Source organism: Schistocerca nitens, chromosome 3 (assembly GCF_023898315.1).
Source record: "Schistocerca nitens isolate TAMUIC-IGC-003100 chromosome 3, iqSchNite1.1, whole genome shotgun sequence".
NCBI lineage: Eukaryota > Metazoa > Arthropoda > Insecta > Orthoptera > Acrididae > Schistocerca > Schistocerca nitens.
The window spans coordinates 551,547,725-551,575,350 of NC_064616.1; the positions used below are offsets into that span (position 1 = coordinate 551,547,725).

General features: G+C 42.4%; 1 protein-coding gene across 4 annotated transcripts in view; it reads left to right on the forward strand.

Annotated features, from left to right (window-relative positions):
* The window catches only part of LOC126248455 (thrombospondin type-1 domain-containing protein 7A-like), a 1,193,762-nt gene that overhangs the window by 862,810 nt on the left and 303,326 nt on the right, over nucleotides 1-27,626 (forward strand). For all 4 annotated transcript variants that reach the window (XM_049949448.1, XM_049949449.1, XM_049949450.1 and 1 more), the window contains 2 exons: nucleotides 5,828-5,931; nucleotides 14,869-15,077. In XM_049949448.1, the coding sequence (XP_049805405.1) occupies nucleotides 5,828-5,931; nucleotides 14,869-15,077 (313 nt within the window). The remainder of the gene's footprint in view (nucleotides 1-5,827; nucleotides 5,932-14,868; nucleotides 15,078-27,626) is intronic.

Consider the following 27,626-nt stretch of genomic DNA (forward strand, 5'->3'; position numbering starts at 1 on the left):
GATACCCCAGGAGCAACAGTGTCCCTAATTTGCTGGGAAGTGGCGGTGCAGTCCCCTACGGCACTGCGTAGGATCCTACGGTCTTGGCGTGCATCCGTGCGTCGCTGCGGTCCGGTCCCAGGTCGACGGGCACGTGCACCTTCCGCCGACCACTAGTGACAACATCGATGTACTGTGGAGACCTCACGCCCCACGTGTTGGTCAATTCGGCGGTATGTCCACCCGGCCTCCCGCATGCCCACTATACACCCTCGCTCAAAGTCCGTCAACTGCACATACGGTTCACGTCCACGCTGTCGCGGCATGCTACCAGTGTTAAAGACTGCGATGGAGCTCCGTATGCCACGGCAAACTGGCTGACACTGACGGCGGCGGTGCACAAATGCTGCGCAGCTAGCGCCATTCGACGGCCAACACCGCGGTTCCTGGTGTGTCCGCTGTGCCGTGCGTGTGATCATTGCTTGTACAGCCCTCTCGCAGTGTCCGGAGCAAGTATGGTGGGTCTGACACACCGGTGTCAATGTGTTCTTTTTTCCATTTCCAGGAGTGTATTTTATCAGGATCTGGGGCCGTATAATGAGACCAATCAAGAGCCTGAGGCAATTTCCAGTCATTGAAAGCTTCAATACACAACTCAGAATTACAAGGGGTAAACGACAGGGGATTTTTTTCAGCTTCTCTAATGTGTTCAGAAGTTAGCCGACACTGGCGTGGGAGATCACGGCGTAGACATCTCCAACAACCTCGTATATACAGTCTGACGAAGACTAGGTGAATGTGACTGCAGAAGTATACAACTGCCAGGTGGCTATCTGGATAGCCGAATGTGGCAAATGTTGCACTGGGCGGTGACAAAATCAGCGGAAAGTAATCACTACAACAAAAAGCATCGTATAGTTACCACTTCTCTGATGCCATGAGACTGAGGGAAGAGGACGTAATATCGATAGCCAAAACAATGCCATATCCGGTAAGAAAGTAGGTAAGATGCCGTAAATGAGAAGACAGATCAAGATCGGAAAGAAAATGGTCAATGAGAAGCCCTTTATCAGCTGACGTGGTACTCCACCAAAGGGGGTGGAGTGCACTGAAATCCATAAATAGAAAAAAGGGAGGGGGGAGAGTTGTTGGCTAAAAGTGGAAATATAAGGTACGTAATCCCCCTGCCCAGGGATAAACAGACATTTCAAAGGGTAATCGCTAAGGTTGTTCGTTCTCACACTGCTACTGCTTTCAATGTGATCGAGAGGGGAATCCACTCAGTTAAAGCTTCACTACGAAGCAGCATATAGACACCTCCAATAGCTCTCTTGGGGCCAGTATGGTTCCGACAGAGGACACAGTAACCTCAAAGAGTTGGAGAATAGTCATCAGTGAATTGCGTTTCTTGGAGAGCAACACAGGTCGCGAATCAGTAGGAAATCAGTTTCGCAGTTCTGGCACGTGACATTAATATCCATTGCAATTCCATTGAATTATCACGTAAAGGGCATCCTTGTCAAGCGTTATAGAGTCAGGATGACAGGTCACGCACCAGGGTCACTGTTTGTCACTGGTGGGGGTGGAACAACATGGAGTAAACACAGATTCTGAGTCCGATAGCGTGCGGGGATCTGACGTTTCTAACATCACCAGAATAGCCTTTTCTCGAGATTTCTTCTTTTTGTCCTTAACTGCTGTAGAGGAATGTAACTCTTGCGAAGGCTTATGCACTGTGTAGCTAGAAATTGTAGAGCAGCAGGTAGCCCTGGGACCAAAAGTCCGGGGCTCCTTATACTGCCTGGTGCCAGAGTCGCTGGCCTATCATTTCTGGGGTTAGACACTTTGGTTTCAAATACTAAAACCATTTGAAACTTTGTAAATATGGGATACGCCAAGCGAAATTCACAAGACGATTTTAGAAACAAAATCATGAGCCAATAAATTCAAAGGAACATGAAATAACAAGAACAAACAGCAAGAACAATTGTAGTAAGATAACATTTTTTTGATAAACAGCTAGAGAAACACGAGCAACATAACTATTTACAAACTTATTTGTACTATCCTCGAACATATGTCTATTCACAGTGAGAAAAATAAAAGAGGTAATAGTACACACTACCACACTACTGAGATCATGTGACCATGTCGCGTAGTACCACTGGCGCCTATGCCCCTCCGCCCATTGTCCACTGTGCTGTACCTACTCAAATTTTATTTACACAACGCCCCTCAGTCATGCCACACATTAATTAAAGCCTTTTAAAACTCTGAACATAAAACATAAAGTATGCAACATTATACACGAAAAAACGCCAAATCGCGGATATTCGAGAAACGACAACCACAGCGCAGCATACGTATACAGACAGCGTAGTACTTTTGCAATACGCATATTTTCATCCATTCAGTCCAGAAAATTTGCAGAGTATTTGTCACTCTTTGCGTGACAATGATAACCTCCACTGTATCCCAGAAATCATTGGCCATAAACATTGCGGTAAGTGTTAGAGGGTAGTCAAATGAAAACAAGGAAGATGAAAAAAAAGTAAACAAACTGTTTATTGTTTCAAAAGTAATCGCCATAACTGTTAATACATTTATCTCAATGTGAGACAAGATGGTCAGTGGCCTCATGGAAAAATGTTTGCCGTTGCTTACGGAACCATGCGTGCATCTCTTCGTCCGCAGCCCATCGACGGCCACAAATGCTTTCTCCAAAAGTATAGAAATGGCATGGGGAAAGAGCAGGAGTAGATGGAGGATGTCTAAGTACTTCCCAGTGAAATTCCCGCCGCGCAATCCAAACAACCTTGGCAATATGTGGGCCTACATGTTTCCAAGAATTTTTCGAGTACGCTGTGGAACTTTCGATGAAAAGCCCTTCCCCATCCTCAATACCGTCCCGATCTCTACCCACACGATTTCTATATTTTGGGAGTCTTGGAGACATTCGTGGCCGTCGATTTACTACGGACGAAGAGGTGCACGCCTGGGTACAATTATTGATCACTAGGCAGGCGCAAATATTTTTCCGTAAAGGCACTGACCGTCTTGTGTAACGGTTGGATAAATTTATTGACAGTTGTAGCGGTTACTTTTGAAACAATAAACAGTTTACTTCATTTTTTCCGTCTGTCACGTTTCGTTTTGACTGTCCCATACAATACTGACTTCGTCTTTATTTGGTACACAGCCACCAGCTTCCACATACTGATACGGTTACTGTTTCGTATCTGACATGGACCTAAACCTTACCCAAAATAACAAATTTCTGCACAAAATAGACTGAAATTTTTTAAGACGACTGACGATAAATTCATTCTTGTGGTACGATTTGGTCAACATTCAACAAATGCGGCATCCATTTTGCACCAAATATCCTTATATTTAATTACTTGTGTAAGATACATTGTTCTCCTTCTTTTAATATACATAAAGTATCAAGTATTTCATATACCTTATCCAATTCCACCTTTCCGGGGTATTCATTTGTTGTTCTAATTTTTGGCACCATCTTCAAGAAGAACCATCTTCACGAGCGATACAAGTTTAAATTCAGTCAACAGTTTCTTTATTCTCGAAAGAGATAAACGTTTATTATAAATCTATACCAGTTTTGAATAAGTTACCAAAAGTTTTCGCTGATGAATTTGACGCTTGAGATACCCTTCTGTGCAGTTGTGTACAAACACACAGTAATGAGAAAATTACCGATCGACTTGGCGCAGTGGTTACGACACTGCACATCGCGGAGAACCAGTATTCAATTGACCATCCGGTACCTCAGATTTAGGTGTTCTGTGAGTTCCCTTGAATCGATTGTAGTAAAAACACGGATGGATGTTTTATAAAGGAGCTTTATGCTCCGTCGCTAGTTGCCTGGCCTTAGAGTTGTGAAATTTCCGTAGGCTGTCGTAGACTACCGTAACTAAGAGTAGACTACGGTAGTTTTCCTAGTAGCTTTGGTCGGTTTATGTCGTATCCCCGTTACCCGTACGTTGGGTGTGGCGCATACCTACCAGGCGTTGCCTCCTAACGATCGCTTTCTTTACGTATGCGATCAGTGTCTTATTAGATTCCCTTAAAAACCGGAATCCATGAATCGTCTCGAAACTGAGTGAGGATATGTACAAACTGTGTGCGAAAAGTGCATTTTAAGTGTCGAACAATCTGGACGCTAAAGTAACGACATTAAAAGGCCAAAAACTTTTAACAAACAAAAGACAAATCCACGAATTGTTTAGGTGGAAAAAAAGCGGCGACACAACCACAGTAAGGGGTAACTGTGATACACAGAAAAGATCGAGGATCTGTAAATAATATGCAAATTTATGGCCAAAGTCCGTAGCGAGTGTACAAAACTGTTGAAATATCACAAGAGTAAAAGTGTTAGATGTATTGTCAAACAGAGGAATCTGCATAGAGCAGTGAGTAATGTGAAAACACGGAACATCTTAACGCTTAAAGTGACAGATGGACCAACATACAACAGAAAATCCTAACGGAACACTACGACTGTATGAACGATCTAGGAAGTGGAAATGCAGTGCGTGTGTGATGGGTAACCTAAGAAACATTTTTGTTCTCCATAGTAAGCATCCTGTCTGTCACTTAAGAATAAACAACATTTATAGCAAAACTGAAATTGTCAATGTTTAATTCACGTTTTGTTGGAAAATTGTTGATCTGTGACGTGTAACAGAGTGATGTAGTAGTAAAAGTAAAGTAAACAATACAGATTTATCGTACAGCACTAGAAAAAGCAATTTTCTCAACAAAAAGATAAAATATATAAAATACGGCAAAATAAAAAGATATCAAACATCGTTTCAATACTTTGTCGAACTTATATGAAACGTGTTTATGCTAAGAACTTTCGGACTTATCAGAAATAACAAGAAACTGTTGTCTTTGACCACTGTTAAGTTCCATAGTGCTCAGATCCATCTGAACTATATTTGATCACTATGAAGAAAGTTCAATTGAGTACAAAATAACAGCAATGATTTTAAATCGTCTTTATCTTTGTTCATGTAAACTATACCTGCATCAAAAGTAATTGAAGTTACGCGCTCAGTTAATTTTTATTACTTATAAAATGCTACTTATATTCTGCAAGGACGCAAAATACACAATCGATCAACACTGAATGATGTACGGTTCTAATTTTGTGCAAGATAAACAACCAAAGAAACAAAGAGAATTCGTCGGCTTCCATTTTCCCCCTTACACATTCATTTATGTTTCTTTCCCTGACAATTCGACCAATACTACCGGTAATCCTACCATTTACTAAGTGATTTATGTACTGCATCAAAACTATCCAACGTAGTTTTAGTATAGTGCAACTCTTCCTGACCATCAACAGGGCGTTAAATGCCTTTACAACACATACGATGTCCGACCATCAGGATTTAGATTTTCCGAGATATACCTAAATCGTTCCAAGTAAATCCCAGAATGGTTTCTTTGAAAAGGCATGGCAGATTTCCTTCCCCATCCGTGAAATATACTGAGCTTGTGATCCGTCTCTAATGACCTCAGTGTCAACGGGACGTTAAACAGTAATCATTCTCCTTCCTTTCCATCCTTTTTCTTTTCCGAAGAAAACAACATTTTATTAATACCAACGCCGTACCTGTGCTATGAATCATTCCTCCTGTCCTTGTAGTCCCATTCACCCTCTTACCAGTCTATTCCCCTACCTTCCTTCAAACTTGAACCGAACGCATTACTATGCACTCCTCAACACTTCGCCATTTTTCATCGCTCGCTCCATGAATATAGAAGACTGTTGGCAGCTGCCCTGTTTATTTGCGTGACTGAGTGATGTGTGTTGCAGGTGCGAGGTGGCGTGTCCGAGAGACTGCGAGGTCGCTGCTTGGGCCGCCTGGGGTCCGTGTCGCCCGACGGAGTGCAACCCTGATAACTTATGGTTTCCGCAAGGTGGGTACCTCCAAGCTTGTCCTCAGCCTGTACCTGAGTATCCCTATTGTTGACTCAAAAGATCTATAGCCGATAGCATTATTCGTGATTACAGAAACTGCAAAATGTTGATTTACACACACACACACACACACACACACACATTAGTGCCCTTACTCACGACAAGGTCTAGGCATTTTCACTTGCGTGGTTTGCCCAACAAGGAGAGAAGAGGTGGAATGCTATAGCTTGTTATCACCACACTGTACTTGTCAGGGGTAGATCTCTTATTAATGGTCCATAGAGTGAAGAGATGTTTCACTGCTGATAGTTATCCGTTCGTCAGCTGGGCATGTTAAGCTCTCAGTCCCTTTGCTTCTATCTGTGAAGTCGCCGCGGAGCCTTTGACTTCGTCCTCCACAATGCAAACAACAGCAAACGCATTCACCACGTCACATTTAGCTCCACAGCGCTGCCGAGGGAATTGTGTGTCTGACGAGAGAAAGAAAATTTTTGGAAATACAGCAAGTCAAAGAGTCAGCTATGCTGGACAGACGCAGAATTTTCATTATTATTATTGTTTATATGGTGCGTCTGAAGGTTTACCACATTTAGCGGTCTATGTTTCTAGAGAATTAAGTAACAGTAAGTTTTCCCGTTCTCTGACACTTCCAGATGAGGGTTGGCACACAAATGGGTCTTTTCCACTTCTGGGAACATAAACTGAAAGTAGAGGGGCAAAATTCAGCGAAAAATTCTGGCTGAAATAGCGTAGGCGAGTTCTCTTGCTAGCTGGCCACTAGTTGCTGGGGAACTTTGTAGCGATGTCATGGTCGTGGACGTGCTGTGCCTGCATCGTTTGGTTCTCCAATGACGTGTCATACACCTTCTATCCAGTTAAAGGTATTGCTGGCGTGGTCGCGTATCCACTCAATGAGATATTTATCTAGTAGTCACCTGTGTACTGCTCTCGTACTCATCCACCATAGGAGTTCTAAACTTCACTTATGGAATTTCTGTTTCAGGATTTGGTGTTCTTTTATACTTGGTACACACGTTGTCTCCATAGTGCGCTACCGTATAGTAGGGTGAGTTGTACAGTTGCTTTGTAAAGTCGATGCTTGTTTAAATGATTGAGGTCTCTTCTGAATAACATCAGCGTCAGGGGTTGTATCATCTTAAGCGTCGTCTTCTTCTCCATTATATGAGTGCTAATTATAAGTTCCTAATTTAACCAAACTGCAAGATGTTTCGTTTGAGCCTTCTAAGGTATTCTGTCATCGTTTATCATTAATCTCGTGTCTAGTATTGGCCGTAATCTTTGTAGCTCTGATGGTAGGCCCAAATTTCGAGCCTGTCCAGTTGCCGCTGCATCCGTGGTATGTTACGTTCCATAGTTTAAAATGCCGTATCATCGGTGTAGGGGCTCGTTGACACTTGATTTTCCAATAGTACATCATTTATATAAATATTAAAAAGTAAAGGCGACAGGAAAGAGCCCTGAGGGATACCTGCAACGGAATATTTATTGCCAGATGTCTTGCCTTTTAGTGGGGCGAAGGGCTATCCATCGTGCATGAAGGTACCCAATAACTTCACATAACAATCTTGGATACGACTGCTTGTTAAAAGTCTCTCCAGGACCTTCTGGCGCCACACTTTCTCATACGCCTTTTTTCAATGTCTAGTTTTGAGATGGATCTAGTGAAGGTATGAATGCTGTTATCCGGAGGAGTTGGACGTCCACACGAAAATTCGCTTGGAAGCCGAGCATAACGCTGTGTTGCTCCAGTTGGGCAGTAATTCTATTGCGGAGAACCCTTTCAAGTATTTTTTTCCATCATTGGTGACAAACATATCGGGCGATAGTTTTCAGATTTTGCAGTATGTTTTCCAGGTTGCGGAATCGGGATGACTTGAGCTGTATTCCAGGTTTCGGGAAAGTACGCTAATAAATTCAGCCGTTAACTATACTTGTAAGCAGCATTATAGGCTTTCGTGACAAATGCTTAAGTTCTGCACTGCCGACGTAATCCTTTGCGTCTAAATTGTTTTCGGTTTTCTGGATAATTTTCTTACCTTTTAAGGCGTCATCAGCGTTGGTCGATCCTGTGACAATTTCCGTGGAAATTCAGTGATGAGTAGCGTCACCCTTTCCTCTTCCTGTCGGAGCTAATATCGTGCCTTGGCCGGAGGTTGAGAAGTCACCGTCTGCCGGTCATAGACGTTTTCGCAAAGTTCCGCCTTCGCTAGTGAGTCATAAACAAGATCTTTTATTACACGTTTGGCAGGTGTGGGCCTCTGACAACTTCCCATTTTTCTCTTGTGTTGAGGAGGAATTAGGCCATCTTGTTTGCTCAACATCTCTGCCTCCATTCTACTGCTCCTTGGCGAAGTTACCTTGATAGGCAGTTCATTTCCTGCCAGTGAGCCGGATTTCTGTAGCGCTTCCATCTTCTTCTGCTCAAGGTCCCTTGGCTTTTTAATTCTTGTAATCACGATGGAAATGGTTCAGCGTTCAGATCTGAAATCACAAAGTAGGTAGACACTCTTTTGCTAGCTGTCGAGATTTTGACGCTGAACAATTGGATTCTCTCGTCTGCGCGTTCCTTGGTGTACATGTTCCGGGTCGGCCTGACATTGTTAGTGAAGTAGGAGCTGAAATTGTCCAAGTTGATTTGTTCGTTAGGCGAGGTTTATCTGAAAACCCTCCTCGTTCAGCCATTCCAACGACCGGCAAATTATCAGAGGCTAGGTCATTAATGGTCTTCTGATGCAGATTAATATAGAGGTTTTTGTTGATAAGAATATCTAAAACATCCGACGTTTGATGACAAAAGTAAGGAGTCCTGGTTGGTTGCGGTGCTCCATGCACAGTCACCTCCAAGTGCTGTTCTACATCATACAGGATTCACCCCTTGGGGTTGATCGTAAACGACTCCCAGGCCGTGTTCATCGCATTCAAATCGTCTCCAAGTAGTGTCTTGTCATACGTGTGGAATACTTGGCGGAGGTCATCTGGAATGAGGCATGTATGCGACGAGTAGAGCTACTCCCCAACCGGCATGTGGACTGTGACAACTGTCACTTCCAAAGACTTCATTGGTGGTAAGTCCTTAATAGAGTGGATGAAGGTGTTCTTGATAAATACCGCGATGCCTTCTCCCCTGCAGCCAAGTTCATCAGTCCGATAGTCCTGCATGTTCCGGAGTTTGAGCTGCGTAGTTTCCACTGAATGCGGCTGGAGAATAAGTAGGACGTCTAATCCCTAGGTGTAATGGATTCTCAACGTTCCGTGTTTTGAATCCGTTAGCGTTCCATGTACAGAAACGGATCTGAGTGGTGCGTTCTCTTTTAGCCATTATATGGCGAGACGAACGCTTTTATAATACCCTCAATGAGTGTGAGTATGCTTGTAAGTTTTCGTTGGAGCATGATCAACAACTTCCGAATATCCGTGAGAGCGGGCGTGATAGCCCCTTTGATGATGATGAAATAGTTTCCAAGTCAGGGTCTGCTGGTCGCGAATATGTCGGTCGTCTACTCTGGGAGGAAGCTCGTACTTACTGCTAGTACTGGTGATTATGAGGTGGTTGTTGTTGCTGAGGCTGCTGAGTTTCGTGTGTTGGCTTTGGGCGTTCCTCAGAAAGTTGGTAAGGTCCTTGAACGTCGGTATGACAATTTTTGTGCATCTGGGTGGTTGCGGTCGGGCAGCGCCTCGTCGTTCGTAGATGTGGAGCGGTTCTTTGTATGTGGATAGCCTCTATGCGAGGCACGATCCTCCGGTTCACTATTGCGGCATTTAGCTATAGCCACCTTTGGCATTGTGGTCATGAGAGTGCTGATAGCCAGCGCAACACACACAAATGGCGGAAGATGTTAGTAATTCCCCCTATGTTTGAAGAGCTGGCAGCACTTGCATTGGGATGGCCCCTCCTTCCGTATAAAGTCTTCAACGCACATGGCACATCCTAGCGTAAATTTTGTGCTGGAGGCCACAAATGTGGAAGCTGTTTTTGTCCTTCGGCAGGATGATGAAGTAATTGGGAAGAGGACACAAATCTTTGGTAGTTTCTTCTCGCTGCTTCTACTGGTAGACTATGGCTACAGGAAATCGTTTCTCACGTACTGGTGTCGTCAGTTCGTCTAATGCAACTATTTCAGAAAAATCTTTCAGCTCCTTCTTTTCTGGAAGTTGATACGTGAAAATGTCGAGCTTATGTTATTGGAACAAAGCTGTAGCTGAACCGTGTACGAATCAAAGTGATACTCGATTCTGCTGAATTGGTAAATATCTTCTATTTCGCCCATTATGTATATTTTCAGTACAACACTAATTTCATGGTATATTTCTGTATAATAGATGGTGATTGAGGTATTTTCTTCAGTGGTCGTGGGAATCATCCAACGATGGTTCCTGTTCTGCTGGTGGAATGTGCTATCGATCCTCCGGTTCGTCATCTTCTTTAGCCCTCGCTTGCGTGAGGTGTTGAAGTCGATTTGAGATTTCTAGTATCTTTGCTCGTCGTTTGAGTCCGGTGTTCATGTGCCAGGTTTGTGCCGGCGTTTTTATTGCACCGTTGTGAAGCCATCGTCGTCGATGTTTTTCTGTGCAACCTCTTCATCTTTTAAGTCTCCATCTTCATGTTCCATATTTTGGATCAGTCTCTGTTCATCGTCTTCGTCTTTGATGTCGCCGTCATCTCTATGCCGGCTGGCGGCAGCCACACAACCCACTCGCACTTGGAGCCTTTTCAGTATTTGACAGAATGTGCCATCTAGTCGCGGCTCCAAAACTATTGTTTGTGCCTTAGTTCAGTTTGCCGGCCGGAGTGGCCGAGCGGTTCTAGGCGCTACAGTCTGTAACCGCGCGACCGCTACGGTCACAGGTTCGAATCCTGCCTCGGACATGGATGTGTGTGATGTCCTTAGGTTAGTTAGGTTTAAGTAGTTCTAAGTTCTAGGGGACTGCTGACCTCAGATGTTAAGTCCCATAGTGCTCAGAGCCATTTGAACCATTTTTTGACATCTCTATGGTGTTCCATTTCTGTTTGTCGAGTAATTCCTCGAGTTGTTGAAGGGCGGTTGGTGGGTGGCTGTCTGGGTCGTTTTCTGTGTGTTACTGCGCTTTTTCAGGTCGTAAGTAGTGCACCAGTTAGCTGGCGGCATCTCCTCGGTCAGTTTTTCGTGGGCTGCTTTTTGCAGGAGTCTGTGAATCAGTCAATCGTAATTTCTGCTTCCGCCGTGGGACCGCAAATTTCCTCTTCTCGAATGGTGAGTGGTCTGCTACCTCGAGTGGTTTTGATACCAGTTTCTTGGACGCACTTCCTGGCCTCGCACTAGCAGTCGTTGCCCGCCTTGGGCAACCCGGGCTGACCACCCGCCCGGGTAGAACCTTGGCTCCCCTTCATGCCGTAAGCTAGCCATCCCTAACAGTCTGGCTAGTCCAGACTACCTCACCTGTGCCTATGTTGAGATGGATGCATGATAAGTGTGTGAAAGGAAGCTCCCTGGTTTTCAGGTGGGAAGACGCGATGAGGGAGCAGCTCACTGCGGAAGGAAACTTTAACTTAAACACGCTCGCGCGACTAGCTCGTACCTCTCCGGATTCCAAACGAAATGTTACTCAGAAGGTGCCAAGTAACGTTTGTTGTGATGACTTCATTGAGATGCGAGGCGAGGCCCCCTGTGGGAAGGGCAAAGAAATTTCTTCACATTCTGATAAGGCTGACGACGCCAAAAAGGGTAACGGTCGTCAGATATCCTTGCATAAAGCTATAACATGCACTACACAATAATATAGTCTGCTAGACCTAACGCAAGACCCTGGGACCTGACAGATGGCAACCACCAATTATATTTCTCACAAAAAGGAAGATAACAGTGGCAAATTAAACAACTATGCATGTGACAAACATGTTCGATACTTTTGGTAAGTTACAGGGAAATCGATAAACAAAATATTCTGTCAACTAAGTCGTTGAATATCCAGAGAGCTGGACAAAGTTCTCTCTCAAAATTTATTCGTACAGTAAAATGGTGTTCGGTCTTCCAAGAGGAGTTTCATTAATAGGCACCAGGGAACTTGCTCGTGAAAAGCGCGCTTCTAACAGTGCAGTGTGGAGAGTACTGGTGGAGCAGCAGTTACACACTTATCATAAACAATGCAAACAAGCAATGAGGCTAAATATCTTCAATCCAGAATTCAGCTCTTTGAATGGATTATTGTAACCCGTGGACAGATACCGGTGATAGTCACTTCGAACAGTAGCAGTAACGTCATGTTGTTGCTTTAAGGTGTAAGTTCTTTACGTCAACAAAAAAACTAAATATTTATTCTGACCGTTAGTTTCTTAGCTCAAATTAATCACTTCAGGAGTTCAGGATTTTATACCATCTCAATCATTTTGACCATTAATTTACGAAATACATTGTATTCTGCAAATATATCGATAGACATCTAAAACTACGATCCGCATGCACTGATGAACAAATACTTGTTGGCTTGGTTCAGTACGCGCCACAATCTTGTCCACTGCTCTGTGAATATTGGCAAGTTCCTTTCTTCCATTTCTCGGAGTCTCCGTGGCGTCGCAGGAGTCAAACTCGCGGCGTTGGCCAGAAACCACGTGCTCTTGGCGACGTTCAGCACAAGAGACAGATTACGCGAACGTTAAGTTGGTTGATTTTGGAGAGGACGGGGGGGAGGGGGGGGAGGGCAGAAAGGGGGGGTGAGAAAGGGACTAAAGAACGTCATCAGTTCCTTTACGCGAAGTACTATTTAACGGATTTAGTTGGAAACGTTTACTAGAGGAGCCACGTTAATTGTCTGCACCGCTACATTACGAAGTCAATGTAAATAAGAGTCGCCAGTGTCTCTTTAACCCACGAGACAGGGTGAAACTTCACAAAGGAAAGATTCCGAGGTCCAACCACTGGACTGGAATATGATCACCGCTAACAGTTCAGTACACCACCGTCAACAGGCTGTTAGTAATTGCCGACGATAATTACCACAGTAACAAATAGGAAAGCAGTTCAGAGTCAATAGGGAACGAGTCACATCAAAACACCACTCTTCAACAAAGACACAAATATTATCATCGTGACCAAATTTACAAGACCTACGAGTTCTAACACACAATGGTTTATTAATAAAAAATTGCTTGATGTTTCTCCAACACCACGAACTTGAGACAAAGTGATCATAAATGTCTGAAAACCAAGAACATCACGAGGAGGTATCTGCTCCAACGACGTAACAAGACTTTTCATTGTAGTATCAACACGTATTAGAGCAACAATGACAAACAGGATTATTAGCAACAGAAAAAGTAAAATCAAAACGACCTCCTCGAAACACAGTTTGACCTTTCAAAACATCAATTAAAACAGACGAACTAACGTTCACACACTACTGGCCATTAAAATTGCTAGACCACGAAGATGACGTGCTACAGATTCTAAATTTAACTGACGGGAAGAAGATGGTGCGATATGCAAATGATTAGCTTTTCAGAACATTCACACAAGGTTGGCGCCGGTGGCGACACCTACAACGTGCTGACATGAGGAAAGTTTCCAACCGATTTCTCATACAGAAACAGCAGTTGACCGGCGTTGCCTGGTGAAACGTAGTTGTGATGCCTCGTGTAAGGAGGAGAAATGCGTACCATCACGTTTCCGACTTTGATAAAGGTCGGATTGTAGACTACCGCGATTGCGGTTTATCGTATCGCGACATTGCTTCTCTCGTTGGTCGAGATCCAATGACTGTTAGCAGAATATGGAATCTGTGGGTTCAGGAGGGTAATACGGAACGCCGTGCTGGATCCCAACGGCCTCATATCACTAGCAGTCGAGATGACAGGCATAATATCCGCATGGCTGTAACGGATCGTGCAGCCACGTCTCGATCCATGAGTCAACAGATGATCACGTTTGCAAGACAACAACCATCTGCACGAACAGTTCGGCGATGTTTGCAGCAGCATGGACTCTCATCTCGGAGAACATGGCTTCGGTTACCCTTGACGCAGCATCACAGACAGGAGCGCCTGCGGTGGTATACTCAACGACGAACCTGGGTGCACGAATGGCAAAACGTCATTTTTTCGGATGAATCCAGCTTCTGTTTACAGCATCATGATGGTCGCATCCGTGTCTGGCGACATCGCGGTGAACGCACATTGAAAGCGTGTATTCGTCATCGCCATACTGGCGTATCACCTGGCGTGATGGTATGGGGTGCCATTGGTTACCTCTTGTTCGCATTGACGGCACTTTGAACAGTGGACGTTACATTTCAGATGTGTTACGACCCGTGGCTCTACATTTCAGCAGGATAATGCACGACCGCATGTTTTTAGGTCCTGTACGGGCGTTTTTGGATACAGAAAATGTTCGACTGCTGCCCTAGCCAGCACATTCTCCAGATCTCTTACCAATTGAAAACGTCTGGTCAATGGTGGCCGAGCAACTGGCTCGTCACAATACGCCAGTAACTACTCTTGATGAACTGTGGTATCGTGTTGAAGCTGTATGGGCAGCTGTACCTGTACGCGCCATCCTAGCTCTGTTTGACTCAATGGCCAGGCGCATCAAGGCCGTTATTATTACGGCCAGAGGTGGTTGTTCTGGGTACTGATTTCTTAGGATCTATGCACCCAAATTGTGTGAAAATGTAATCACATGTCAGTTCTAGTATAATATATTTGTCCAATGAGTACCCGTTTGTCATCTGCATTTCTTCTTGGTGTAGCAATTTTAATGGCCAGTAGTGTATTATATTCAGGCCCCACATCCAAAATATCACATTGCAGGTACAAGTACACTACCATTTTAATAAGCGTTCAAGAGCCATTCTCGGAGTGTTACTCTATCATACCCGGCGTCATCCTTTCAATTAGATCTGTGTATATATGTCAGGAGCCAATGAATGTAACATTGTTTGCTAAGGTTACCGCGAGCGACGGCGCAGCGTCCGGGTGACGTCGAGTGAGACAGGCCTGCAGTGTCCGAGCGTGCGCGAGGTGCAGCCGTGTATGGATGCGGTCTGCCACGAGTGGGTGGTGGGCCAGTGGAGTCCCTGCCAACTGATCGCGGGCGTCCGCCACTGCGGAGAGGGCCGCCGCGCGCGACTCGTCACCTGCCGCACCATGTCCGGGGTGAGTATTCTACTGCACCATCCTCTTGTTGTTGTTGTTGTTGTTGATGATGATGATGATGATGATGATGATGATGGTGTAGTCGTCGCCTTCGTCGTCTTCGTCGTCGTCGTCGTCGTGAGTCCGAAGGTTGGTTTGCCTCCAATGTTGTTGATTTCCCGGCGTACTTCGACATAAACAACGACGATGCCCAAATTCTTAGTTAATGGCGGAATAGGCTGCATGTTCCAGTGACCAAGCACAGATACTAAGAAATGATTTCACTTACTAGCGAAACTTCTAGTTTTTTCTGCAGAAGGTACAGTTACATTTATATCTTTACATTATTACATACAGAATCTCACAGTAGGATATACTTTGATTTTAACGTATTCTGCGAACTAGGTCCAAGATATTGCAGACACCAGCCAGTCACTATAACACTAATCCATTGGTAAGAGCATTATGAATCCACTAAGGAAAATGAAAATATCTGGAAATACGTAATATTTATTTGGGTAAAAGGACACGCGGACATTAAATGTAATGAAATATTTGATTACCTAGCGTAGACCACCGCGCAAATATTATTACTCCATCAGAACTTCAACGGCAGAACTTGAAAAGCAAGACGCCAATGAGTAGACGAATATCAATCAGCGGTCAGCAATAAAGGAAAACATTTTGGATAAATGCAGCCAAACACATCCCGGAAGCTCTGTTTCCACATAATTACGGCAAATAAAAGTTTATATGCTCCATATTTCGTGTTGGGTTTAATCACGGCTCATTTCCAAGCCATCTTGACCGAACACACGTCCTCGATGAATTATAGTGAGAGAATGTGGTGGAGTAACAGTCGGAGGTATCAATTACATTTTTTCGAATATAAACTATATACAAACCAGTAAATTAATTTCATGCAACAGTTCATCAGATCTCATCAACCATTAGCAACTAATCTATCAGCCCTATTTTATCAAAATAAGGTTGTTGTGGTCTTCAGTCCTGAGACTGGTTTGATGCAGCTCTCCATGCTACTCTATCCTGTGCAAGCCTCTTAATCTCCCAGTACCTACTGCAACCTACATCCTTCTGAATCTGCTTAGTGTATTCATCTCTTGGTCTCCCTCTACGATTCTTGCCCTCCACGCTGCCCTCCAATACTAAATTGGTGATCCCTTGATGCCTCAGAACATGTTCTACCAACCGATCCCTTCTTCTAGTCAAGTTGTGCCACAAACTTCTCTCTCCCAAATCCTATTCAATACTTCCGCATTAGTTATGTGATCTACCCATCTAATCTTCAGCATTGTTCTGTAGCACCATATTTCAAAAGCTTCTATTCTCTTCTTGTCCAAACTATTTATCGTCCATGTTTCAATTCTATACATGGCTACACTCCATACAAATACTTTCAGAAATGACTTCCTGACCTTAAATCTATACTCGATGTTAACAAATTTCTCTTCTTCAGAAACGCTTTCCTTGCCATTGCCAGTATACATTTTGTATCCTCTCTACTTCGACCATCATCAGTTATTTTAACCGAGCGAGGTGGCGCAGTGGTTAGACACTGGACTCGCATTCGGGAGGACGACGGTTCAATTCCGCGTCCGGCCATCATGATTTAGGTTTTCCGTGATTTCCCTAAATCGCTCCAGGCAAATGCCGGGATGGTTCCTTTCAAAGGGCACGGCCGACTTCCTTCCCAATCCTTCCCTAATCTGATGAGACCGGTGACCTCGCTGTCTGGTCTCTTTCCCCCAACAAACCAACCAACCATCAGTTATTTTGCTCCCCAAATAGCAAAAGTCCTTTACTACTTTAAGTGTCTCATTTCCTAATCTAATTCCCTCAGCATCACCCGATTTAATTCGACTACATTCCATTATCCTCGTTTTGCTTTTGTTGATGTTCATCTTATATCCTCCTTTCAAGACACTGTCCATTCCGTTCAACTGCTCTTCCAAGTCCTTTACTGTCTCTGACAGAATTACAATGTCATCGGCGAATCTCAAAGTTTTTACTTCTTCTCCAAATTTTTCTTTTGTTTCCTTTACTGCTTGCTCAACATACAGATTGAATAACATCGGGGAGAGGCTACAACCCTGTCTCACTCCCTTCCCAACCACTGCTTCCCTTTCATGTCCCTCGACTCTTATACCTGCCATCTCGTTTCTGTACAAATTGTAAATAGCCTTTCGCTCCCTGTATTTTACCCCTGCCACCTTCAGAAATTGAAGGAGAGTATTCCAGTCAACATTGTCAAAAGCTTTCTCTAAGGATACAAATGCTAGAAACGTAGGTTTGCTCTTTCCTTAACCTAGCTTCTAAGATAAGTCGTATGGTCAGTATTGCCTCACGTGTTCCGGTATTTCTACGGAATCCAAACTGATCTTCGCCGAGGTCGGCTTCTACTAGTTTTTCCATTCTTCTGTAAAGAATTCGTGTTAGTATTTTGCAGCTGTGACTTATTAAACTGATAGTTCGGTAATTTTCACATATGCCAACACCTGCTTTCTTTGGGATTGGAATTATTATATTCTTCTTGAAGTCTGAGGGTATTTCGCCTGTCTCATACATCTTGCTCACCAGATGGTAGAGTTCTGTCAGGACTGGCTCTCCCAAGGCCGTCAGTGGAATGTTGTCTACTCCAGGGTCCTTGTTTCGACTCAGGTCTTTCAGTGCTCTGTCAAACTCTTCACGCAGTATCGTATCTCCCATTTCATCTTCATCTACATCCTCTTCCATTTCCATAATATTGTCCTCAAGTACATCGCCCTTGTATAGACCTTCTATATACTCCTTCCACCTTTCTGCTTTCCCTTCTTTGCTTAGAACTGGGTTTCCATTTGAGCTCTTGATGTTCATGCAAGTGGTTCTCTTATCTCCAAAGGTCTCTTTAATATTCCTGTAGGCAGTATCTATGTTAGCCCTAGTGAGATAAGCCTCTACATCCTTACATTTGTCCTCTAGCCATCCCTGCTTAGCCATTTTGCACTTCCTGTCGATCTCATTTTTGAGACGTTTGTATTCCTTTTTGCCTGCTTCATTTACTGCATTTTTATATTTTCTCCTTTCATCAATTAAATTCAATATATCTTCTGTTACCCAAGGATTTCTACTAGCCCTCGTCTTTTTACCTACTTGATCCTCTGCTGCCTTCACTACTTCATCGCTCAAAGCTACCCATTCTTCTTCTACTGTATTTCTTTCCCCCATTCCTGTCAATTGTTCCCTTATGCTCTCCCTGAAACTCTGTACAACCTTTGGTTCTTTCAGTTTATCCAGGTCCCATCTCCTTAAATTCCCACCTTTTTGCAGTTTCTTCAGTTTTAATCTACAGGTAATAACCAATAGATTGTGGTCAGAGTCCACATCTGCCCCTGGAAATGTTTTACAACTTAAAACCTGGTTCCTAAATCTCTGTCTTACCATTAGATAATCTATCAGAAACCTGTCAGTATCTCCAGGCTTCTTCCATGTATACAGCCTTCTTTTATGATTATTGAACCAAGTGTTAGCTATGATTAAGTTGTGCTCTGTGCAAAATTCTACCAGGCGGCTTCCTCTTTCATTTCTTAGCCCCAATCCATATTCACCTACTACGTTTCCTTCTCTCCCTTTTCCTACTACCGAATTCCAGTCACCCATGACTATTAAATTTTCGTCACCCTTCACTATCTGAATAGTTTCTTTCTTTCATCATACATTTCTTCAATTTCTTCGTCATCTGCAGAGCTAGTTCGCATATAAACTTGTACTACTGTAGTAGGCGTGGGCTTCGTATCTATCTTGTCCACAATAATGCGTTCATTATGCTGTTTGTAGTAGCTTACCCGCATTCCTATTTTCCTATTCATTATTAAACCTACTCCTGCATTACCCCTATTTGGTTTTGTGTTAATAACCCTGTAGTCAAATGGTTCAAATGGCTCTGAGCACTATGGGACTTAACTTCTGAGGTCATCAGTCCCCTAGAACTAAGAACTACTTAAACCTAACTAACCTAAGGACATCACAGACATCCATGCACGAGGCAGGATTCGAACCTGCGAGCGTAGCGGTCGCGCGGTTCCAGACTGTAGCGCCTAGAACCGCTCAGCCACACCGGCCGGCAACCCTGTAGTCACCTGACCAGAAGTCTTGTTCCTCCTGCCACCGAACTTCACTAATTTCCACTATATCTAACTTTAACCTATCCATTTCCCTTTTTAAATTTTCTAACCTACCTGCCCGATTAAGGGATATGACATTCCACGCTCCGATCCATAGAACGCCAGTTTTCTTTCTCCTGATAACGACATCCCCTTGAGTAGTCCCCGCCCGAAGATCCGAATGGGGGACTATTTTACCTCCGGAATATTTTACCCAAGAGGACGCCATCATCATTTAACCATACAGTAAAGCTGCATGCCCTCGGGAAAAATTACGTCCGTAGTTTCCCCTTGCTTTCAGCCGTTCGCAGTACCAGCACAGCAAGGCCGTTTTGGTTAGTGTTAAAAGGCCAGATCAGTCAATCATCCAGACTGTTGCCCTTGCAACTACTGAAAAGGCTGCTGCCCCTCTTCAGGAACCACACGTTTGTCTGGCCTCTCAACAGATTCCCCTCCGTTGTGGTTGCACCTACCGTACGGCTATGTGTATCGCTGAGGCACGCAAGCCTCCCCACCAACGGCAAGGTCCATGGTTCATGGGGTGGGGGGGGGGGGCAAAATAAGGTATTAACTTCAAACAAATTAGGAAATTTTCAAATAAATGTAAGAATACCAAGTACAACGCTGGAAGATTCCTGGGTCACTTCGGAATGGTTAAAAAAAGCGGGGAGGGGGTCCTAATTTGTTCCAGCTCTCCATGTTAGTCTATCTTGTGCAAGCATCTTCATCTTCTCGTAACTGCCACAGCCTGCCCACATTTAAACCTACATACTGTATTCAGAGGCTTGGTTTCCCTCTATAGTGTCCCCACCTCCCACTCTCACATATTCCAATCATTACTACAAGGGCGTCATGAAAAATAATGCCTCCTAATTTTTTATGTGAAAACTCTTAAATTTTTTAAATAAAACAAATGTTATTTACATTCTACATCTTTATTTTTCATGCCTATATAGGGCTGGAATTGTGCAGTGTAACATGGCGGTGCGTACCGTTACTATATCGATGCGTGAGAAACAGTGGATTGTAATCGAGTTTCTAACCTCAGGAAACGTTCATCCACGCATGGAGCGCCCTCTCCTCCAGCATGACGATGCCAGACCACACACGGGTGCTGCGACATCTGCAGCAGTGCGACACCTTGGGTTCTCTGTCATCGATCATCTTCCATAGAGCCCCGACGTGGCCCCATCTGATTTTCAGCTATTTTAAAGACTTGAAGAACACGTTCGAGGACTTCATTTTGATAGCGATGAAGAGGTGCAAGCAGAGGTGAGGTTGTGGCTCCGTCAACAAAGTCTAACTTTCTACAGTGACGGTATCAGCAGACTGGACTTTCGTTGGGAGAAATGTGTTCATCGACAGGGTGACTACGTTGAGAAATAAATAATTATATTGACATTGAGAACAAAGATGTGGAATGTTAATAACGTTTGTTTCATTTAGAAAGCTTTATGATTTTTCACCTAGAAAATTCGGAAGCAATACTTTTCAGCACTCCATCGTAAACTCAGTATTCCTTGATGAGTCAGAATGCCACTAACAAAACCCTTCTTTTTGTCTAGTTCTGCCATAAATTTCTTTCTCTTCGACTCGATTCAGTATATTTTCAACAGTTATCCGGTCTATTCGTGTAATCTTTAGCACTGTGCTGTAGTACCACATTATATTTTTGTCCTTATGGAACTCCACGTTTCACTCTATACATGGCTACATTCCTGCAGAATACCTTCGGATAAGACACTGTAACATTTAAAAATTCGCTGTTAAAAAATTTTTCCTTTTCAGGAGCATTTTTCTTATTATTACCAGTCTGAATTTTATGAGTGGCGTTCAATAAATAATGCAAGACATTTTTTCTCAGCCAATTTAGGTTGAAAAAATGCTGAAATTCTTGTGGAACATTATGGAATATTTCCGCTTCAGCCCCTATAGTTTCATGAAGTTCCGATAGGTGGTGGCGATATAGGAAGCCTTCAAAATAGCATCTGTAACGGAGGTGTTTTCCAAGAAGAGAGCTGTCATTGAGTTTCTTTTGGCGGAAAACCAGAGCATCACAGATATTCATGGACGCTAGCAGAATGTCCTCGGAGTCCTGGCAGTGAATAAAAGCACGGTGAGTCGTTGGGCGGGTCGTCTGTCATCATCGCAACGAGGTCGCGCAAACCTGCCCAATCTCTCATCTCTTGCCGGCCGCTGTGGCCGAGCGGTTATAGGCGCTTCAGTCTGGAACCGCGCGACCGAATCCTGCCTCGGGCATGGATGTGTGTGATGTCCTTAGGTCAGTTAGGTTTAAGTAGTTCTAAGTTCTAGGGGACTGACGACCTCAGATGTTAAGTCCCACAGTGCTCAGAGCCATTTGAACCATCTCTCGTCTCTTCTCCGAAGAAAAAGTTCAAAGCCGCACCCTCAGCTGGTATAGTCATAACAACAGGCGGCTATTCTGTGGTTACTCTGTTTGATGCCATCGCTCATGGGACAACGATCAACTCTGGAGTGTATTTTGCTACCTTCAGTAAATTGAATAAACGACTTCAGTGTGTCCGTCACCACAAAACGCAAACGAACTTCTCCTTAACCATGACAGCACAAGACCTTACACAGGTTTGCGCACCCGAGAGGACGTCACAAAACTTAATTGTACTGTTCCCCTCATCCACCCTACAGCCATAATCTCGCACATTCCGACTCCCATCTGTTTCGTCAAATGAAGGATGCACTTTGCAGGAAGTAGAACATGGATGATATGGAGGTTGTTGATGCAGTAAGACGTTGGCTCCGACGTCGACCGATAGAGTGATACCATGCGGCATACAGGTCCTTCCAGTAGGTGGCGTAAGCGCGTCGCAGTGAACATAGGTTATGTTGAAAAATGCGTTTTTGTAGACAAAAGAGTGGGAAATAATTTGGTGTATTGGAATCCTAAATAATACCAATCTCTTTTCAGAAAAAAAGTGTTGCATTACTTATTGAACGCCCCTCATATATCTTCTCTACGTCGAAAATCGCAAGTTATTATGCTGCCCATATATCAAAACTCATTTCCTATTAATACTGTCTCATTTCCTGTCCTCATTCCTTCATCATCGCTTGACGTCATTCGAATACATTCCGTTACCCTTATTTTACCTTTGCTTACATTCGTCTAATAATATATTTTCAACACGATACCCATTTCGATCAACTGCTCTTCCAAGTCCTTTCCCAGCTCTGGCAGAATGAAAATCTCATCGTCAAGCCTCATAGTTCTCATTTCTTTTCTCTGAACTTCATTTTCCTTTTCATATTTGCCCTTAGTTTCATTTAATGCTGCCTGAATACAAAGTTTGAATAATATCTGGGATCTGTCTCACATCTTTTCAACAGTTACTTGTCTGTCATTGCCTTAGACTCTTATAAATGCAGTCTGTTTTCTGTGCAATTAATAGATAACCTCGCATTCCCTATGATTAACCCTGTTACCTTCAGAATTTCACAGCGTATTCAAGTCAATATTGTCAAAAGTTTCCTCCAAGTGAACATGTGCTATAAACTGCTATAAACGTAGGTTTGCTTTTCTCCAATGTATCTCTAAAAGTAAGTCGTAGAGTCAGTATTCCCTCGCGTGTTCCTGCATTTCATCGGAACTGAAACTTATCTTCCGTGCATATTAAAGGTAAATTCCTCAGTGCGGCTGCTACGTCTTCTGATTAAAGTTATGTTTGCTAATTCTCATTGCATTTACCACTGGAAGGACGAGCTCTTGTAACATGCAGGGTTCGCAGAAATAGGAAATAATGAACTCAGCCAGATATTATCTTTTTCATCTACAGACGAAGGGCTTTTTGATTTTTATTTTTTTCGAGAAACGTTATGAAATTTACGTACTGTGAGTGGAGATTGGCTAACAATGACGTATGTACAAGTAAAACACTAGTGTTTCTTACGGTTAACTGAATTAAAAGGAATTTTGGCACTTCACTTCGAATTTAAACAAACATATTTTAGAGTGTTGCCAGTGTACGAGATTATAAATAAAAGTTTACAGCAAAAATAATTGCTAATTGTATTAATGTGTTGTAGTACTTTGGTTTCACGCAGACTGGGGAAGAATATGGACAAGCTGTTTTCTAACAGGGTGGCGCACCACCATATATCAGCTTCAAAATTCTACACGTCCAAAATCCCCCAATAAACTACTGTTAGAGGAGGGCCTATTGCGTTCCCACTTCACGGTCTATATTATTTTCTACGGGCCACGTAATGAAGACAGTTTAGTCTGTGGAAGATCATGATTTTAAATCATTTGCGTAAATTTATTCCTACGGTAATTGACATAATAACAGCATTATTATCATCTACTGCTTGATCACAAGTGGAGTCAGTGATGCCATATATATATCCAGCTGCGCACCAAATTATGAAGAACACAATAGTAATATCTGGGAGTAACAACATCTGACGATATGAAGGTGCACAATCCTACTAAATTGCTATTGAAAGATCTCTAGAGCTCATGAAAACTATTGCTTAATTTTGTTGGATCCAAATTATAGTGAACTAATATTGGATATCCGACAAGGAAAAGCATGAATGCTCACAGAACTGTTTGAATTGGACGCGAGTGTAACAAAAACGTTGAAAAGATTCAACTTGTAGACAATTAACGAGAGACTTCTCATATTTTCTGAACACTTTCTTAGAAAATTTCAAAATCCGATTTTCAGAATGTTATCTCTCAGCTGCATATACATTGCTTAGTAAGGAGCGTAAAATAAAAGTGATAAGAGTTACGTCACAAACATATAAACAGTCATTCTGCGCATGCTCCATTCTTGTTTAGAATGAGAGGAAACCTTAACCATCTCCTGCCAAAACTATGAAATACTGTACCAAAGGGTTAAAAATTAAGGGTGAATGTTACCAAAGCAACTAAAAACTGAATACTGCATTGTCATACACAAATTTCCTTAATTTATGTACAAAATACGAGTGGTACTTTTGAGTCCTGTCAGGGTATGATCATCGTATCTGATCAGGTGAATTACTTACTATCACTTTTGGGAATAGGTAAGAAAAACTAGTAGACAGCAGATTATACACATAAAAACCCTCACAGTAATTCCCTTTCACCTCACCAGGGCTAAAAACTCTTATGACGTAATGAACAACACAGTGGTTGGCACGACAGCCTGTCTTTTGCTGCCATCTTGAACTATGACAGCCAAATAATTTATTGCGTTACAACTGTGGGGGACAGACGTCCCGACAGTATGGACATGAAATAATTCTGCTCCATACTGTTTTAAAACACTAGAAAGTGTAAGAGGCTTTCAAATCCCGTCGGACAAGAAAGGGTTAATACACAATATAACATAATTAAGGGAAGCAAATCATTTTGCCGTGATTTTAGTGATACAGATGAAAATTAAATTATCAGGAAGTGAGCTAGTAATGTTTCTTGATTTTTCCCGTCTGTCAAGCTTTATATCCTTCTCTATTACAATCAAAGAGAAAAGTGTGCAAAATTGTATGATTTCAATACTTTAACAACGAGTAAAAATTGGGCCCATGCCAACCCAAAACACGTGACCGTTTTCTAGTGTCACCAGCAGCTTAGCCGAATTGTTTCCACTCGTAGATATTATACGTATGATTTACAAAACTTGTCTCAGTGGCCACGTAAAAGTAATGAATATAAACTTAACATATGAAAAGAACAATGATTTAAGTTGGAAGACTCACTATACAGTGAAACAAATAGTACTCATGGTTCCATTCTTGTAAATTTGGTTACGTGTACGACTAAGAAGTTTATTTTTTTCGAAAATATGTATTTTGCAATGCCGAAGAAAATAGAAAGAATCATATACTGTGACGTTTACAAACTTCCTCGGTATGATGACCAAATTAACAACATATGTGAGTCTAATGGGAGCCTAAATAGAACAAAATTCGGCAGTGGTCTTGATAGTCATTTATGTGTGGCTAAGCTTTGCATATACTGTATGTACGCCACATTTCACCATTGGACCTAAGTTACAGCCCATAAGCAGTACGTGCTCATTAGCAAGTTGGTCAGTTTCTGTTAAATAAACAACGTTGTACTATAAGAGGCATACTTTCTTTCTATGATTTAAATACAGAACAAGAAATCAGTCCACTGAACCGATGAGGCTTGTGCAACGACACGCGCAAACAATAATCGGTGCCTCCTGTGTATCTAGATTTAAAGAAATTAATCTTTTTTAGCTCAAATATAAAGTTTTATCGACATTCACCGTAATATAATGAATTTTTGCAAGCAAAGTAGACCTGCAGTCGCAATGTATTCTTAAAAGCTAAAATATCAGGTTCAGGAAATCGCAGAATGCTGCGTCATCTGCCACAGCAGTGGATAATACTTTGACACCGCACTTCTGTGCTTCTACCCTCTCGCAGGTAAGCCTGTGCTATTGATAAAATGTGGTTGACGTTCCATTCTGTGACTACGCAAATAATCAGTTTCTGGTAACATAGTTTGAAGTCTTTTGAAAACGAACAATCGTATTTGAAGTGATAGCCCTTAACTTTATCAGGAATGAAAGAAAACTATTTTAACTTTTTTTTTTACATTTTACCTTATTTGAATTTCACGTGTACACAACACTTCTATTTGTAGATATAAAGCTAAGCGATAATTTAAAAAAAGAAAAGCTTTGCTTTCAAAACAAGTAAATTTTTGTTAAATTTAATCGAATTTATCTACAAACAGTGTGACTCCGTACTTAAAATAGTTAAGAACTTCAGCTATATATTCCGATGCCTTCGACACAACTGTATTAAGTGATTCGATACGACTGAAATGGTTTCACTTCAAGATAAAATTATGCTCGGTCAGAGTAGCATTTTCCAAGGTTATATTAAAACTTGTTATACTGAACCAACGCAATAACTCAAAACTGGAGCTCTGGAATGTTGGTAATAGTACCGAAACAACGGGGTGCTTCCTTTTTCGTTATACGTTGCTCCACACTCCACTCATACATCTATATCTACATATACATTCATACTACACATCTTTCTAAACTCATCTTCATGGTTATTACGCGAAATGTACGTTGGCGGCAGTAGAATCGTCCTGTAGTTAGTTCAGATACAAGTTCTCTAAATTTTCTCAATAGTGCTTCTCAAAAAGAATGTCGCCTTTCCTCCAGTGAATCCCGTTTCAGTTCCCGAAGCGTCTCCGTAATACTTGCTCGTTGTTCGAACCTGCCGGTAACAAATCCAGCAGCCCTCCACTGAATTGCTTTGCTGTCTCCCTTTAATCCAAGCTGGTGCGGTTCCCAAACACTCGAACAGTACCCAACAATGGGTCGCACTAGTGCCCTATGTGCGGTCTTCTTTACAAATGAACCACTGTTTCCCAAATCACTCCCAATCAACCCAAGTTGACCAGTCGTCTTACCTAGTACAATACTTATATGCTCTCTCCATTTCGTACTGCTTAGAAATGATACGCCTACATATTTAATCGACATGACTATGTCAATCAGCTCACGACTATTGCTGTATCCGAACATAGGAAGTTTGTTTTTCCTATTCACACTCAAACCCAAGGTTTTTCGCAGTTAGAGACTTTCAGCTGAGTATCAAGATACTTCGGGTAAGACTGAAAATAGTTTTTGAGTAGGCGTCTTACAATAAGTAGACAAACTTGTGTGCTGATACTTGATAAACATGTATAAAATTCATAAATTCGAATCTCATACCATCAATTCATTTTTTGTATCAAAATAACTTGCTAAATCATTTATTACACTTATTTTATTATCTTCCTTCAAATTATCTCTCCATTATTTAGAAACTTACTAAAACCAGAACTTTTTATAGTATTTTGCTGGAAAATTTATTCTTTCATCAAATTACGATACGCTGTAGGCAATATGTCTTTAATATTTGTTTCTTCACATTCTATGCATTCCTATATCATTCATCCGATTATGATGAAGCTTTGGTGACTTCTTGTGCTCACAACTACGAAGGTTTTTATGGGAGTAAAAGCTACCCACAACCATAGGCGTGAGACTGTAACGCTGACGACAAAGAAGCTTAACTCAGGAACGTATAAGCAATATCAATCAGATTTTTTATGTACATGACTCATTATTTGCACAAAAAAATGGAGGGGCTGATATACCCCAACCACACCTAGGGATAGGGGAAGGTGTGAGAAGACGTGATGTATAAAGAAATTCGACAACTACCAAATTTCAGTATCAAATCCATAAGGTTTGGCGTCACTAGACTTATTAGTGAGACTCACAATGATATTTCACGAGCAGAGTTCTGGTGGGATGGTGCAAAGGAAATTACATATCAGCAGTTCTTTCTAACAGTCTCTACCAAAACTGACACGTGTAAAACTTGCTTCCTGTAAAAATTTAATGGA